Source organism: Papio anubis, chromosome 17 (genome assembly GCF_008728515.1).
Source record: "Papio anubis isolate 15944 chromosome 17, Panubis1.0, whole genome shotgun sequence".
NCBI lineage: Eukaryota > Metazoa > Chordata > Mammalia > Primates > Cercopithecidae > Papio > Papio anubis.
Genome location: NC_044992.1, coordinates 33,543,111 through 33,559,698, shown reverse-complemented (window position 1 = coordinate 33,559,698; position 16,588 = coordinate 33,543,111). Strand labels below are relative to the sequence as shown.

Here is a 16,588-nt window from a genome sequence, read left to right as displayed (position 1 = left end):
AAGCAATTCTGTCTCAACCTCCCGAGTAGCTGCGTTTACAGGCGTGTGCCACCACATCTGGCTAATTTTGTATTTTTAGTAGAGATGGGGTTTCTCCATGTTGGTCAGGCTGGTCTTGAACTCCTGACCTCAGGTGATCCACCTGTCTTGGCCTCCCTGAGTACTGGGGTTAGAGGCATGAGTTGCTGTGCCCAGTCATACATATTCTCTTTTTTGAGACAGGGTCTCACTCTGTCACACAGGCTGAAGCGCAGTGGCACGATCTTGGCTCACTGCAATCTCTACCTCCCAAGCTCAAGTGATCCTCCTACCTCAGCCTCCCAAGTAGCCGGGACCACAGGTGCACACCACTACACCCAGCCAATTTACATTTTCTATGTATCCACTGAGTGGGACTAGAAGCAGTGACAGTCTAATAATAAATACGTGGCATCCAAATCTTTGTTTCTAAATAGCATTCTCCAATAATAAGAACCATGGTTCTCCAGGAAGTGGTTAATTCCATGGCTAGGGTAGGTATCTTGTGATGTCAGAAAGCAAAGAAATGCTTAAAAACAACAACAACAAGAATGAGACATATGAAAAGGGCACAGGAGCCAATCTGGAAGAGTTTCCAATGGCTGAAACCAGAACAAGCCAAGCTACAAAATATTAACTCAAAAACAAAATAAATATCCATCATATATAGATATATAAAGTAGCTGATATAAATAAGTAGCTGAAATTACAAAAACGGGGAAGAAAGGACTTGTCCTTACAGCATTCTAACAAAAAACATAGAAGAAATTAAGGAATTAGAAAATTACCATTAAAACATTACAGTAACCATTTCCATATGCAAGATCAACTACTAGGTGCTAAAATTAGTAAGTGAGAGTTTTGGCCGGGTGCCGGGCGCAGTGGCACATGCCTGTATCACAGCACTTTGGGAGGCTGAGGCGGGAGGGTCGCTTGAGCCCAAGAGCTCAAGAACCCCATCTCTACAAAAAACACAAAAATTCTCCCGGTGTGACTGCGCATGCCTGTAGTCCCAGCTACTCAGGAGGCTGAAGTGGGAGGATCGCTTAAGCCCAGGGGTTTGAGGCTTAGTGAGCCGACATCGCACCACCACAGAATAGGTAACAAAGCCAGACTCTGTCTTCCAAAAAAAAAAAAAAAAAAAGTTTAATAGAAACAAGGTATCTGCATAGTTTCAAAGTATCTGCCCCAAATATTTAGTAATTACAAAGGGGTAAAAACATAAATCTATAGTAAGAAATCCTCACAAAGGCTGGGCACGGTGGCTCACGCTTGTAATCCCAGCACTTTGGGAGGCCAAGGTGGGCGGATCACAAGGTCAGGAGATTGAGACCATCCTGGCAAACATGGTGAAACCCCACCTCTACTAAAAATACAAAAAAAATTAGCCAGGAGTGGTGGCGGGCGCCTGTAGTCCCAGCTACTCGGGAGGCTGAGGCAGGAGAATGGTGTGAACCTGGGAGGCAGAGCTTGCAGTGAGCTGAGATCCGGCTACTGCACTCCAGCCTGGGCGACAGAGCAAGACTCCTTCTCAAAAAAAAAAAAAAAGAAATCCTCACAAACACCACCTTAACCAAGTAATCTCACCGTTTAGTTCACCAATAAAAAATATCAACATCAGGGCTGGGCACAGTGGCTCATGCCTCTAATCTAGCACTTTGGGAGGCCAAGGCAAGTGGATCACTTGAGGTCAGAGTTCGCGACCAGCCTGGCCAACATGGTGAAACTCCGTCTCTACTAAAACACAAAAATTAGCCGGGCGTGGTGGTGCGTGCCTGTAATTCCAGCTACTTGGGAGGCTGAGGCAGGAGAGGCTCCTCTCCTGAGGCAGGAGAATGAATTGAATCAGGGAGGCAGAGGTAGCTGTGAGTCGAGATCATGCCACTGCACTCCAGCCTGGCCGACACAGTGAGACCCTATCTCAAAAAAAAAAAAAAAAAACAAAACAAAAACCAACATATCAACATCAGGCCAGGAGCACACCTGCAATCTAGCCTGCAATCAACCTAGCACTTTGGGAGGCTGAGGCAGGGGGATCGTTTTGAGCTCAGGAGTTGGAGACCAGCCTGGGCAACATGGTGAAACCCCATCTCCACAAAAAATAGGAAAATTAGCCAGGTGTGGTGGTGGACACCTATAGTCCCAGCTACTCAGGAGGCTTAGGTGGGAGGATCACTTGAGCCTGGGAAGCAGAGGCTGCAGTGAGCCAAGCTGGTGCCACTGCATTATAGCCTGAGTGACACAGTGAGACTCCGTCAAAAAAAAAAAAAATATATATATATGTATATTGATATATCAACATCATATCCCCCCTGATGTGATGCACTGAGAAGGGCCTTCTCAATAATGCATAACCTCAATTTAATATAAGAAAGCATCTGACAAACCCAAATAAGAAGAACATTTAAGAAAATAACACATCCTCTTCAAAAATATCAAGGTCATGAAAGCAAGGAAAGGCGGAGGAGCTGTCACATACTGAAGGATCCCAAGGAAACATGGCAACAAAATACAACGTGGGATCCTAGACCGGATCCTAGAACAGAAAAAGAACATTTGTGAAATAATGGTGGAATCTGAACAAATTCTGTAATTTGGTTAACAATATTATAACCAGGATTAACTTCTTAGTTTCGATCACCATTCTGTAATTATGTAAGGCATTAACAAAAGGAGAAGCTGGGCAGAGGGTATATGGAAACTCTTGTACAATTTTTGCAACTCTTTTACAAATCTAAAATTATCTCAAAATTAAAAGCTAAAAACAAAGAATAATCTTTAGGTTTTAAATTATTTGGTATCAGAATGTTGGGTTTGGTGCAAGCGAGATAAAGTGGAAAAGGCACTAGACCAGCAGTTCACCCCATCCCTGCCAGTGGTATTGAACCTTAAGAGAATCATACAACCTCCCCGAAACTCAGGCTCCACGGCCAAACAGGTTTGATATACAACTCATCTACCTCAAAGGTTACTTAAGGATCAATGACACAAGTAGTTAAAGTTGTCCAGAAAGGACATGTTCATGGACAACACAAGCATTAATATATCTCTAGCCCTAAGAGAAAACTCTATTCAGGAGAGATTTTCCAGGAATGAACTTGAGATAAAACACTAAATACAGAAGCAAGGTAACAGTAGACAGTTCTTCGGCAAAAAAGGAAAGGTTACAAAATTAAAAATAAAAAAACATGCTGAGGGCTCTATCAGGGTACAGAAAGAGCAAAAAAGTAGGACAAGCAGAGAGTGGAGTAACTGGTTCTTTTCCTGTGCCTTTTCCTTCCCTCTCTGCTACCTAAATGTTAGCACAGCAAACTACATCAAGCAAGAGAGGAAACAGCGGTGTTCCCGGCATCACCGAGGAACTCGGAGCAGCCTTAGTATATAAGACAGCTGGGCAACGAGAGAGAAATTTTAGAATGACTGGGATGGATGCTAGGCATCACTCCTCACCATGAGACTAAACACAAAACAAACTAATCAAATGTTTAGATCTTCTCTACACTACTAAACAGCCACAGTCAATGAGTAGAAAAAAGGGGTTTCTGGTCCCAATTTAATAAATAGCAGAGGCATATTTTCTCAAGTTGATTTTATTAACAAAAAGTGCAAACTATTTTGAACAAAAGTAAACTATGAGTCACAGCATTCAGCAAGACATAAGACACGGAATAGTGAACAATATTCACTAAGTAAAATACAGCAGATGAGAGTTGCCCACATGTATATTTAATTATTCATGCTTTTTCAATAGTCTCTTAGTCAACTTTCAGTGTAATTTTCACAAATATATAGCAACTCAAACACAAATGCAGGAGCACAATGGCAAAGTGTGGCAACTGTTTTGGGCTAATTATGAGTACGAAAGAAAACCTTATACCACAGTTTCACATTCATGTAAGCCACTGTGCAACATGAATGAGTCTTTAAAGGTGCTGACACTGAAATCAATGTACAACTAATGAAAATAAAGAAGGGGGCTTTAAAATATTTGCTGCACTATAGTCGTATGGTAAGAGGCAGAAAAAATGAAAGGATTTTAAATAATCTTACATGTGTCTACAGGTCCAGGAACGTTAACGAATCCAGGTGAACTTAATTCATTTAAAATTACATGTGCAGAAGTAACACAACAGAAAGATTCCATGCCATTAAACAGTGTGCCTGTGCCTGAACAAGTGAGAGAAGATACACACTCCAAAAAGGAGATTCAGTCTAGTGTTACTTCAGTTATTCACATAAAGTGTCTACAGGGCAGAATCTCTTCATAAGCAACTGTTCTGTTCACTAATCTACAGGAACTAATGAAACTGTAATTAAACTGTAATTAAAATCCCAAATATAAAGATGATTATTTCAACACAACTAAGCTCTAGCCAAAGACAGAAGAGCACCAATGCCAGGCAGGTTACTGACGGCATGCAGGGCCTAGAGGTACATTTTCTGGCAGTTAATCAGCCTTCTGCTGTAATAGACAAACTGCCTTTTGTGAATGTACAAATTTGCTAAATTAATAGAGAACTACATTGCTATTTCTTCACACTACAAAGAACTCTTCCCATACTGTTTTTGCCATGTGCTACTGCTGTCTTAGACTAAACTGTGCCACCTTCCAACAGTTTCCAAATTACTATTTCAGGTCGAGATAATGAAAAAATAAGACCAAATCTGATTATCTGACTGATGACAAATTTGAGCACCAACTACAGCAAAATTCAGGGTCAAGGTAGCTTGCAAGTCAGTTCTCTTGATTTGGCAATTACCTTCCACTGTTTTCATCTGGATTGAAGCTGAGATCTTCAGGGCCTATTTGTTCACCATCAGGAAAACTGGAATGTGTATCTATGATTGAAAAATAGATAAATAAACCATTTTAAATTTAAAAGCATATAATATAACAAGGGGAGTATTTTCCTTCTCAAGTCTTTAAATGATCTTACCAAATACGTTATTTAAGCAATAAAGATGTGCTGAGTTGTGAACAAATCTCTGTCTTCAGAGAATTTGTGATCTGAGTCAGGTATAATCAAACACAAAGGAAAAATAAAGGAGAAAAAACAAAATGTGTAATAGACCCACAATTAAAAGATGACAGGAATTGTCTCATTTTGTCCTCCTGGGACAATCTGGGGAGTTTAAGAAGGGAACAAGAAGCAATGATGTATATTCTCAAGATTCAAGACCTTATAAACATAAAACATATTTCAAAGCCAATTAAACTATGCATGCAAATATCACTACAAAACCACCAGCACTCCAAATAACTGGTTCTGTATTGAAACATATTCCAAACATATTCTGTATTAAAACATATTCCAAATGCTTGGTTCTGTATTGAAAAAGATACCAGAACAGCAGGAAAATATGTAAAATATAAAGCAGACAATTAGCAAAGGCTTGACAATGTTGTCACTCCAGGATACCTTGCAGAGGAATGCTCAGATTGATTATTAAGGCCTCTGGGTAACTTTAAATGTGTATTTCTCTAACTTGACAGGATATCCTTTTCTTGATTAATCCGTATTCCAGAAAACTGCTTCACAGCAGAATGCGTACAGTATATCCACATGACAGAATATTAGGTTGCCATAAAAAATGAAGTTTATGAAATTTTAAATAACATACAAATATACTTAAGTGAAAAAAGCAGAATACAACACTATTTATAAAATATTTAGGTAGGGCTGGCACAGTAGCTCACACCTGTAATCCCAGCACTTTGGGAGGCAGAGGTGGGCAGATCACCTGAGGTCAGGAGTTCAAGACCAGGCTGGCCAACATGGCAAAACCCTGTCTCTACTAAAAATTACAAAAACTAGCTGGATGTGGTAGCACGTGCCTGTAGTCCCAGCTACTCAGGAGGCTGAGGTGGGAGAATTGCTTGAACCTGGGAGGTAGAAGTTGCAGTGAGTTAAGATCGTGCCACTGCACTTCAGCCTGGGAGACAAAGCAAGACTCTATCAAAAAAAAAAAAAAAAGAAGAAGAAATGCAAATAAGAACAGAAGAAAACAAGGTAAAATATTAACATTAGGTTTCTCTTGTTGAGTTTTTTCCTAATAACTTTTTTGGAGGTAGGAGGGAATAAAAATTGATTTCACAATCTGCATGTATTTCTTTTTTTTTTTTTTTTTTTTGAGACTGAGTCTGGCTCTGTTGCCCAGGCTGGAGTGCAGTGGCCGGATCTCAGCTCACTGCAAGCTCCGCCTCCTGGGTTTACGCCATTCTCCTGCCTCAGCCTCTGGAGTAGCTGGGACCACAGGCGCCCGCCACCTCGCCCGGCTAGTTTTTTGTATTTTTTAGTAGAGACGGGGTTTCACCGTGTTAGCCAGGATGGTCTCGATCTCCTGACCTTGTGATCCGCCCGTCTCAGCCTCCCAAAGTGCTGGGATTACAGGCTTGAGCCACCGTGCCCGGCCAATCTGCATGTATTTCTAAGTTATTTTTGTTTTAAAAGGTTAAAGTTATCCTACAGTAGGCTAGAAAAATCTCTGAAAAGGAAAAAAATCCAAACATCTGAAATCTCCCCAGGGTTGGCAATCATTTCCTGTGAAGGGTAGATAGTAAATATTTAGGCATTGTAGACCACAAACGGACTCTGTTGAAAATTCTTCTTTGGGCCGGGCGTGGTGGCTCATGCCTGTAATATCAGCACTTTGGGAGGCCAAGGCAGATGGTTCATGAGGTTAGGAGTTTGAGACCAGCCTGGCCAACATGGTGAAACTCCATCTCTATTAAAAATACAAAAAAATTAGCCAGGCGTGGTGGTGTGTGCCTATAATCCCAGCTACTCGGGAGGCTGAGGCAGGAGAATCACTTTAACCCAGGAGGCGGAGGTTGCAGTGAGCCAAGATCATGCCACGGCACTATAGCTTGGCAACAAAACAAGACTCTGTCTCAGGGCAAAAAAAAACCCACAAAACTCTTCTTTCTTTTGCTTGTTTTTTTAAGACTCTTTACAAAGTAAAAACCATTCTCAGGTCACAGACTACACAAAAGCAGGTTGTGGACCCCTTCTCTACCCAGTAAGTAGCACTCATTAGGTGCAACTCAGCCAAATATTACCAGCTGTGTTTTTTCAGTACTCACCATAATAGTTTACCAAAGAATACTGTCTCGTAAATGACAATAATTAAAAAAAAAAAAAAAGAAGTAGAAGCAGAAGAAGCAAAAGCAGCAGAGCGGAAGAAGCAGAAGTAGCAGCAGAAGAAGAAAGAGAAGCAGCAGCGGCGGTTTTATTAATCTGTGTAAAATGACATCATGTGCTGCACCTTCATCCGGGGGCTGTGTCATGGCCATGAAAGAGTCGTGAAACCCGCCCACGCTGGTGTGCTCTTCCTGCTCCTCATTCTCAGTGTCACATTCAATGTCACTGTCGCTACTCATTCCTGGCAGGAAGGAAGGAGAACATGTTTCTGAAAAGAAACCACCGTTAGTGAAAGGAAACAGATCTCCTTAACTACTAAACTGAGATTCCTATTGAATTTTACATAGAATGCCAAGAATTCAACAAACTAAACACAACAAAACAAAGACAAAAGTAACCACACAAACCTCGATTCTCTTTAGCTATTTAGAGCGGTGGTTTTATTTTTGTTCTCAAAGTTTAAAATTGCCCTTTCCATAGTACCTGAAAGTTATCATTTGAAAGCAGCATTAATTTCATTATACTGATAATATTTTTTTTCCAAATCAAACACTGTTTATTTTTTCAGTCACAAGAGATAACAGGAACTCTTTTAATCCTGATACATTATAGACATAATTATAGTCCCTAGCCTAAAACATAAATATAAATGTGTTATACAAATCCACATGTTAGATGAATATTAGAAATTCTGGCAGTTCTAATAATAAATTAGTTTGTATTAATTGGGCATCTAATTTTTTTGTGTATGCCAGTTGATTTTTATTTATTTTTATTTTTTGAGAGACAGGGTCTCGCTCTGTTACCGTAGGCTGGGCTGCAGTGGCCTGATCATAGCTCACTGCAGCCTCAAACTCCTGAGCTCAAGGGATACTCCTGCCTTAGCCTCCTAAGTAGATAGGTCCACAGGTACATGACACATACCTGTGTCATGTATGTACATAGCAGGGCATGCCCTGCTAATTTAAACATTTTTTAGAGGGATAGGGTCTTGCTATAATATGTTGCCCAGGCTGGTCTCGAACTCCTGACTTGAGAAGAGATCCTCCCACTTCAGCCTCTTAAAATGCTGGGATTACAGGCCACTGTGCCTGGCCACATCAGTTGATTTTTAAAAGAACAATTCTATAAAAAGTATTTGTTTCAGCAAGATAGCAATCAAGAAAACCTGAAAATCTTTCTGCTACAAATCCTTACAAATAGCCAGATAAAATATAAATGTAAAACATTATTTTAATGAATAAGCACATTAAAAGGCAGAAAGGAAATCCCCAAGTGTCAGAAACAAAGAAGGATAAGGAACTTTCATTAGTGGATCAGGGCCCACGGCTGCCCTGGAGAGTTTCATATGAGGATTTTTAAACACTGCCTTGGGATAGAAAAATGAACCCCCTACAGAAAGGGAATTGAAAGTGAGACTAAAACTCCACCCCCTGCATAATGTTAAAATTTTTGTTTTCTTGAGACAGGGTCTCACTCTGTTACCCAGGCTGGATAACAGTGGTGCAACCATGGCTCACTGCAGCCTTAACCTCCCAGGGCTCAGGTGATCCTCCCACCTCAGCCTCCCAACAGGTCTGTGCCATCACACCTGGCTAGTTTTTGTAATTTTTTAGTAGAGATGGGATTTTGCCATGTTGCCCAGACTGATCTTCAACTCCTGAGCTAAAGTGACCCACCCGCTTTGGCCTCCTAAAATGGTGGCATTACAGGAATGAGCCACCATGCTTGGCCAATGCTAAAATTTCTATTAAAGAACAGACCAGAAAAATGTCTGCCTACTGGCATAGGAAAACAGCAAGGAATTTTGTCTGTTTCTACTGGGCTCTGAAAAGGGGGAAAAAAGTCTTACCTCAAAATTCAAAGTAAGATTTACGTGCCTAATTTAGGTTTGGGATTTAAGGTCGAGGTTCAAATTTCAAGAAATTGCCATAAAAATTGTTCAGGAGCTGGTGTTATTTGAATAAAGCCAAAGTAAAATCCTCTCTGGAAGGTTCTAGGTACAACGGAGTAAGCACATTCCACTCTATCTTTCCCACTGAAAGTAGCAATAAAACCTGGAGAGATGGGTGGCATAGTTATTTAAGGATATTCATAGTTATTTACTTTGAAAAGTAAATAGAAACAGGCATACTGATGAAGCTGGAATTTGAATGACAACAAAACTGGCAGATTAACATAAGACCCAGAGTCTTATTTGGGGGAAAAAAAAAAAAAATCCTAATGAAAATGTCCAGGATACAACCCCAAATAACTCAGCATATGAAAAACCAGGAAAAGACAGCCAACAAACATCAATGATAAGATGACACAGATGTTTGGATTTAAGGGCTTTAAAGCCAGATAAAATGCTCATCAGCCAGGCCTGGTGGCACATGCCTGTAGTCCCAGCTACTTGAAAGGCTGAGGCAGGAGGATCACTTCAGCCCAGGAGGTTGAGACTAGCCTGGGCAACTTAGCAAAGCCCCAACTCTACCAAAAAAAAAAGAAAAAAAAAAGAAAATTAAAAATTAGCCAGGCACACAGTGGTGCGCACCTGTGATTGTCCTAGTTTCTAGGGAGGCTGAGGAGGGAGGCCCACTCGAGCCCAGGAGTTCAAGGCTGCAGTGAGCTGTGATTGTACCATTGTACTCCAGCCTGGGCAACAGAACACAATACCCTGAGGAACAGAGGAAGGAAGGAAGAATTAAGAAACAAGGGGATAAAGGGACTGGTCTAAACTGTGTCAAATAGAGTGCCGTAGAGATAGCAAAAATAACAAAGAAGAGACAACAGATAACAGGAAAAAAGTTAGAACTTAAAGTATAATTAAAAAGAAAAAAAGGAAAAAAGATGAAAATTTTGTAGAATTATAAAAAACATTCTGAATTAAATAAAAATATACCAAAATTTGTGGGATGTGACTATAGCAGTGCTTAAAATGAAAAGTATGCCATTAAGTGTTTATATTAGAAGAGAAAATATCTCAAATCAATAATCTAAACTACTACTTTAAGAAACTAGAAAAAGGAAATTAAACCCAAAGCAAGTAAAAGGAAGGAACTAATAAAGAAAATAATAAAATCAGCAGAAAAACAAAAAAGCCACAATGAAACAAAATGGTGTTTCTTTGAAAAGATCAATAAAGTTAAAAAAGCCTCTAGGTAGATTCACTAACAAAAAAAAGAGCAAACAAAATTTCCAATATCAGGAATGAAAGAGGACATCAACTACAGATTCTATAAACAGTAAAATATAATAAAATACTATATACTATAAATAACTGTATGCTCATGAAACCAAAAACAGACGAAATGAGCAAATTCTTTCATTGCTATAAACTACCAAAGCTTACTCAAGGAAAAATAGATGGGTATTTTAACTTTTAAAGAAATAAAATCTGCTTTAGTTAAAAAAGCTTCCAACGAAGGCAACTGTGGCCACACATGGCTTCAGTGGTGCACTCTTCCTTTTCTGTTCTCAAGAAGAGTTTGGTTAGCATTATTTCTGCCTTAAATATTTAGAAATTGTCTCCATCTTCAGCAAAGAAAAAAAAAAAAAACTTTCCTGTTCTAAAAGTGAAGAGTTTACAACAATTTAATGAAGTAGATGAAAAAGAAAAAGAGCAGAGACCATTAAAGAGACTTTTCATTAAGAGGCCAAAACTAGCTAGTTCTGTGAAGCACCACCTCCACCTTGTGGCCCTTCATGGAACTGTTGCTGAAAACACTAAAACACACAGAGTTGAACTTCAAGGCACAAATTTGATCTCTTAGTGTTTCTGAATTCCTGACAAACACCAATCTTCAGGATTCAAACACAATGAATTGGAACTCTCCGGAATTCCCAAAATCTACATTATTCTTTAAAAGAAGTTATTAAATATATTTTTCAAACTCTTTATTCATTACATGTGTATTTTTCTTTTTTTTGTTTTTGAGACGGAGTCTCCTTCTGTCACCCAGGCTGGAGTGCAGTGGCGCCATCTCTGCTCACTGCAACCTCCACCTCCCAGGTTCAAGCAATTCTCCTGCCTTAGCCTCCCAAGTAGCTGGGATTACAGGCATGTGCCACCACGCCCAGCTAATTTTTTTGTACTTTTAGTAGAGACGGGCTTCACCATATTGGCCAGGCTGGTCTCGAACTCCTGACCTTGTGATCCACCGCATCCAGCCTACATGTGTTATCTTTAAAAAAAAATCATTTAATTAGTATGTGTAAGAACTGAGGCCTATAGTGAATATTCAAATGCTAGACTGCATGTGGGTATTACTGGCTAGTATGTGAATAATGTAACGTTTAGAACTCAGTAAGGTTTATAGTACTGTGCAGAATCACAAAATGCCAATATAAGGATTTTGCTTCAAATTCTATTTCTTGGAACACCACTCAATTTTTATTAAGTATACCATGTGTAAACTCATTAATATTTACTTAGCAGACAGGGCCATGAACACACATAAAATGGCAATATTTATAATGAAGACTGATTTGTAATCACTTCTTTCCAAGGAGCTACTGTTGACCTTAACCTTTGATTCCAGGTATCAGTATTTCTAGTTTTTACTTTCAACTTGCCCTAAGTAAATTCCTTCAAATCAGTAATGTGTCTGTGTTGTTAAAACTAATTCTAATAAGACAATTAGAATAATGCTTTCCATTTATTAAACTTCTTGAGTACTTTTTCTCAGAATTCAAAAAAAATGTACATTTCCCAAGAAATGCTAGGAAGAAGTTCACGCATGAAAACACCTGGTCTTTTATCAAGTACTAAGATCTGGAAGTTTCCTACCTTTGTGAATGTAAAGAAAAAGACAAACTGCTGGATGTCAATGACAGCAATTACTATTAATTGTAAGATACTATTAATTGTTAAGAAGCTTCAGAGATTGTTAATGCAAAAGAAATCTGCATCTTATTACTCTATCCATCATCTACCGTATTTTTTGAGCACCTACTACGTATGTGCTCAGTAAAGCTAACTTGAGTTATAACTCCCTTAAATCAAGTTGCTCAAATTTCAGATGCTATGGAAAATATATGAACCACCTGGTACAGATGACACTTTGTATTCTAGTCACTAACAATTTATCTGCCTTTCTCCTTTCTCCTTTCCAAGAGGACCCTGATATTGTTCAGGTATTTTCCCTCTTCCACATAGCCATGTGGAATGAGTTGGGGAGGGAGACCAAATAACTGGACTTGGCTGGCTGGGCGCGCGGTGGCTCATGCCTGTAATCCCAGCACTTTGGGTGGCCAAGGCAGGCAGACTGCCCGAGGTCAGGAGTTCAAGACCAGCCTGGCTAACATGGCGAAACCCCGTCTCTACTAAAAATACAAAAATTAGCCAAGCACGGTGGCAGACACCTGTAATCCCAGCTACTTGGGAGGCTGAGGCAGGAGAATCGTTTGAACCTGGAAGGTGGAGGTTGCAGTGAGCAGAGATCATGCCACTGCACTCCACCCTGGGCGACAAGAGTGAAACTCCATCTCCAATAAATAAATAAATGGACTTGGCCAATTTTCCTTGACAGTGGTTGACGAGATCGAAGAGGAAGTTGTCGAGGTGCTTTGAGAAAGGTTTTCCTTGTTGCTAGAGATTATAGAGTAAATCAATCCTCTCCTACTCCCAGAATGCTGTTCTGACTCTGATGTCTAGAACTGCAGCCAACATCTTACCGCCCTGAGAAGAGCTAAGCCTCTCACTCAGAATGGCAGGGCAAAAGATAAAACAACCCCAACCCCTGCCCTCCAACACACACACACACAAAACAAGTTCCTGATGACTCTGAGCAGCTAAATTTTCTAATCCTGAAACTGCTCTAACCAGAGTTAGGTGTACCTTCTTATTATTGAGAGACTAGTTAATATAAAAGAGTTAACTTTCCTTTTTGTTCAAGTCAGTTAATTTTTTGATGAATTTTGTTAAAGGCATCTTAATCATTACCCTAAATGATCAGCAATGGCAGGCCATCATACTTTGTATTCCTCTTAAAGAGGCCACCAGCAAGGTTTTTAACAGGCATGCCAAGGCTTTTCCTTGGATGGTATTTTGAGTACCCCTGATTTAACTGAAGGGGGTTTGTGCTACTTCAGCAAGAACTGAGAGAGCAAAGCCTTCAGTTTTACAAAGAACAAGAAATAAACTGGCCTACCTACAGTTGTGCAGATTATCAATTGAAAGAAAAAGTAAGTCAACCTTTTCAGCATCAGGTCATTAAACCAAAGACTAATACAACCAAAGGTTATCCCATATGGTTCCAGTAAAAAGGAAAAGGCCTATTTACGTTTATAACTAAGAAAAAAGTTATTTTTAAACTGATGCTTAAGAGCAGTTAAGAGACACTTTAGTAGTCCCAAATTCCGAACCAGTACCACAAACAATGGCTTAAAGTCCTTCAGACAACCTTCTCTGAGAGACAGAGAGAACCCCACAGTGATCTGACACAGAATGTCTTTTTGTATTTGGCTAAAATAAAGAGTCTTGTTTTTCCTAAGCATGGATACAAGACAAACCCATTCAACTGTCTACTAAAGCTTATAGGTATATAAGGGTTTCCTGAGAACTTGCTCTTGCTGATGACAGAATAATACTGGCAACAGTGAGCAAGGCCACATTCTCCTCGAGAAACAAAGCTGATTACAGGAGGCACAGGGCTTCTTTTGTCTCCTGTACTACCTTCTCTCAGCCTCATCAGTTAGTCTCCTTCTCACAGTCTATCCTGGGACTCTGGAGGTAAACAAGCTGTTCAGATACCAACAAATTACAAGGGTGTACTTCTGTGTCATTGTTGCACATTCACAGCAACTTTTCTTATTGAGTTCTAGGTGCTTTATAGCACAACACCCCATATATAAAGATAAAATGTGTTACTGAGTAATACTGACCACTTAACTCTAAATCCCGTATGAATAACTCCATTCTTTCTAAGACTTGGAAAATGTACTGATCTTCACTATGGCCAAGCAAATGCCCTTCTTCAGTTTAGGACAAGCTGTCAATTGCTTTAAATAAGAAATGAAACTGGTGTCAAAAAGTTCCGGTGTTTTCTGTGCTGACCGGCCATTTTACATATAAAAATTCGTGCTGAGATAATGTAAATCGATAAATTGGAGGCTGAAATTAAGTCCAAATCGGCCGGGTGTGGTGGCTTATGCCTGTAACCCAGCACTCTGGGAAGCTGAGGCAGAAGGATCATTTGAGCCCAGGAGTTTAAGACCAGTCTGAGCAACAGAGCAAGAACAAGTCTCTATAAAAAATTAAAAATAAAGAAGTCCAAATCATTTCATTTAAATTAACCATGCTTCTTACCAATTTTCCTGCCCCTAGTTCCACATACGCTATTCCCACCCCCAAATCCATTCTCCACAATGCAGCTACAGTAGAAATGTTAAAGTGTCACTTCTAACTTAGATCCTATTCAAATGACAAAGTTCAAATTCTAGCTGGGATATTCCACGTAACTCTTCATGATCTGGCCTCTGTCTCCCTTCTGGTCTCTCTTTCACCAGTCTTCATCTGGCTAACTTCTACTCATCCCTTAGGATGATCTTTCCAAGGGTGAATTAGGGACTAGGTTAGCAGCGAGAGGCGACAGTTAAGAGCACTGGCTCTAGGTTCAAATTCTAGCTCTTCTAATTTCTTTTTTTTCTTTTCTATTTTTTTTTTTTTGAGACAGAGTCTCGCTCTGTCGCCCAGGCTGAAGTGCAACGGTCACAATCTTGGCTCACTGCAACCTCCGCCTCCCGGGTTCAAGCGATTCTCCTGCCTCAGCCTCTTGAGTAGCTGGGATTATAGGAGCGTGCTACCATGCCCGGCTGATTTTTCTATTTTTAGTAGAGATGGAGTTTCACCATGTTGGCCAGGCTAGTCTCAAACTCCTGACCTCAGGTGATCGGCCTTCCCAAAGTGCTGGGATTTGCAGGCATGAGCCAACGTGCTCAGCCTTCCAATTTCTTTTCTTTTTTTTGCGGGGGGGGGGGGGGGGGATGAAGTTTCGCTCTTGTTGCCCAGGCTGGAGCACAATGGTGCGATCTCGGCTCACTGCAACCTCTGCCTCCCGGGATCAAGCGATTCTCCTGCCTCAGCCTCCCAAGTAGCTGGGATTACAGGTGACCGCCACCACGCCTGGCTAATTTTTGTATATTTAGTAGAGACAGGGTTTCACCATGTTGATCAGGCTGGCCTTGAACTTCTGACCTCAGGTGATCCACCCTCCTCAGCCTCCCAAAGTGCTGGGATTACAGGCATGAGCCACTGCGCCCGGCCCCAGCCTTTCAATTTATAACCCTGTGACTCTGAGTAAGGTTACTCACCTTACTCACTCACCTGTAAAACTAGGTTAACAAAAGCAACTACCATGTAGTTATTTTGAGAACACCACAATACTGGTAAAGTCTTTAACATATTAAGAACTTAGTATTATCTATTATTTTTATTACATATCTCATCTTTGAGCTGCCTATATACCTTATCACAGCACTCATCATCCTAAATTATAACTGGCTATCAGTCTCCTCCCACACCTAACAACTGGTTTTCAACTGCTCTCCTTGCCACCCTCCTACCACTACCACCACACATACTAGCATACCTGAGAGCTACAACTTATTTCTATTAGTAACTGTGGCCCACTCTGGCAAGTGATTCTCAAGGAGTGGTCACCTCTGGTTGAGAATTATTTAGTTCAACTATTGGTTCGTGACTGGGGATGATTTTGCCTCCCAGGAAACATTTGGCAATGTCTGGAGACATTTTTGGTTGTTGTAACAGGAGGGAAACACTACTGGTATCTAGCGGTTAAAAGCTGAGGATGCTGCTAAACATTCCACAATGCAGAGAACAGCCCCTGTAAAATAAAGAATTACGTGGTCTAAATGGCAATTGGTGCCAAGGTGGAGAGTCTGAACTAGATAGTAAGTTCAGGAATTTTATCACTGGCATCAAATACAACATCTGGTAAATTAGAAGCATTTCATAAATGTTGCATGTAAAAAATGAGCTTATTATTGTCATTTGAGATAGAGTCTCATCCTGTCGTCCAGGCTGGAGTGCAGTGGCGTGATCTTGGCTCACTGCAACCTCTGCCTCCTGGTTCAAGCAATTCTCCTGCGTTAGCCTCCCGAGTAGCTGAGATTACAGGTGTCTGCTACCACACCTGGCTAATTTTTGTATATGTAGTAGAGATGAGGTGTCACTATTTTTGCCAGGCTGGTCTCGAACTCCCGACTTCAAGTAATCTGCCTGCCTCAGCCTCCCAAAGTACTGGGATTACAGGCATGAGCCACTGCGCTTGGTGGAAGAAAAATGTAATTCCAGTATATTCTGTAGTAATTTAAGCTACTACAATCCAGTATGTATGGAGACACACAGAAAGTATTCCCCGGTCGGGCACAGTGGCTCACGCCTGTAATGCCAGCACTTTGGGAGGCCAAGGCGAGTGGATCAT

At 40.5% G+C, this 16,588-nt stretch overlaps 1 protein-coding gene across 14 annotated transcripts in view; it reads right to left on the bottom strand.

The window, feature by feature from the left end:
- TRIM37 (tripartite motif containing 37) overlaps nt 1-16,588 on the bottom strand; it is a 127,098-nt gene that overhangs the window by 14,938 nt on the left and 95,572 nt on the right. For 4 of the 14 annotated variants that reach the window (XR_004179279.1, XM_031657043.1, XM_031657045.1 and 1 more), the window contains exons 23-24: nt 7,285-7,428; nt 4,779-4,857 (exon numbers count right to left, since the gene is read on the bottom strand). Coding sequence is in view for 13 of the 14 variants with exons in the window: in XM_031657043.1 (XP_031512903.1) it covers nt 4,779-4,857; nt 7,285-7,428 (223 nt within the window). In the remaining variant the exon portion in view is untranslated. Of the gene's footprint in view, nt 1-2,361; nt 2,555-3,592; nt 4,858-7,284; nt 7,429-16,588 lie in introns of those variants that run through there. The other 10 variants (XM_021928232.2, XM_031657042.1, XM_021928244.2 and 7 more) reach the window with 7 other exon arrangements.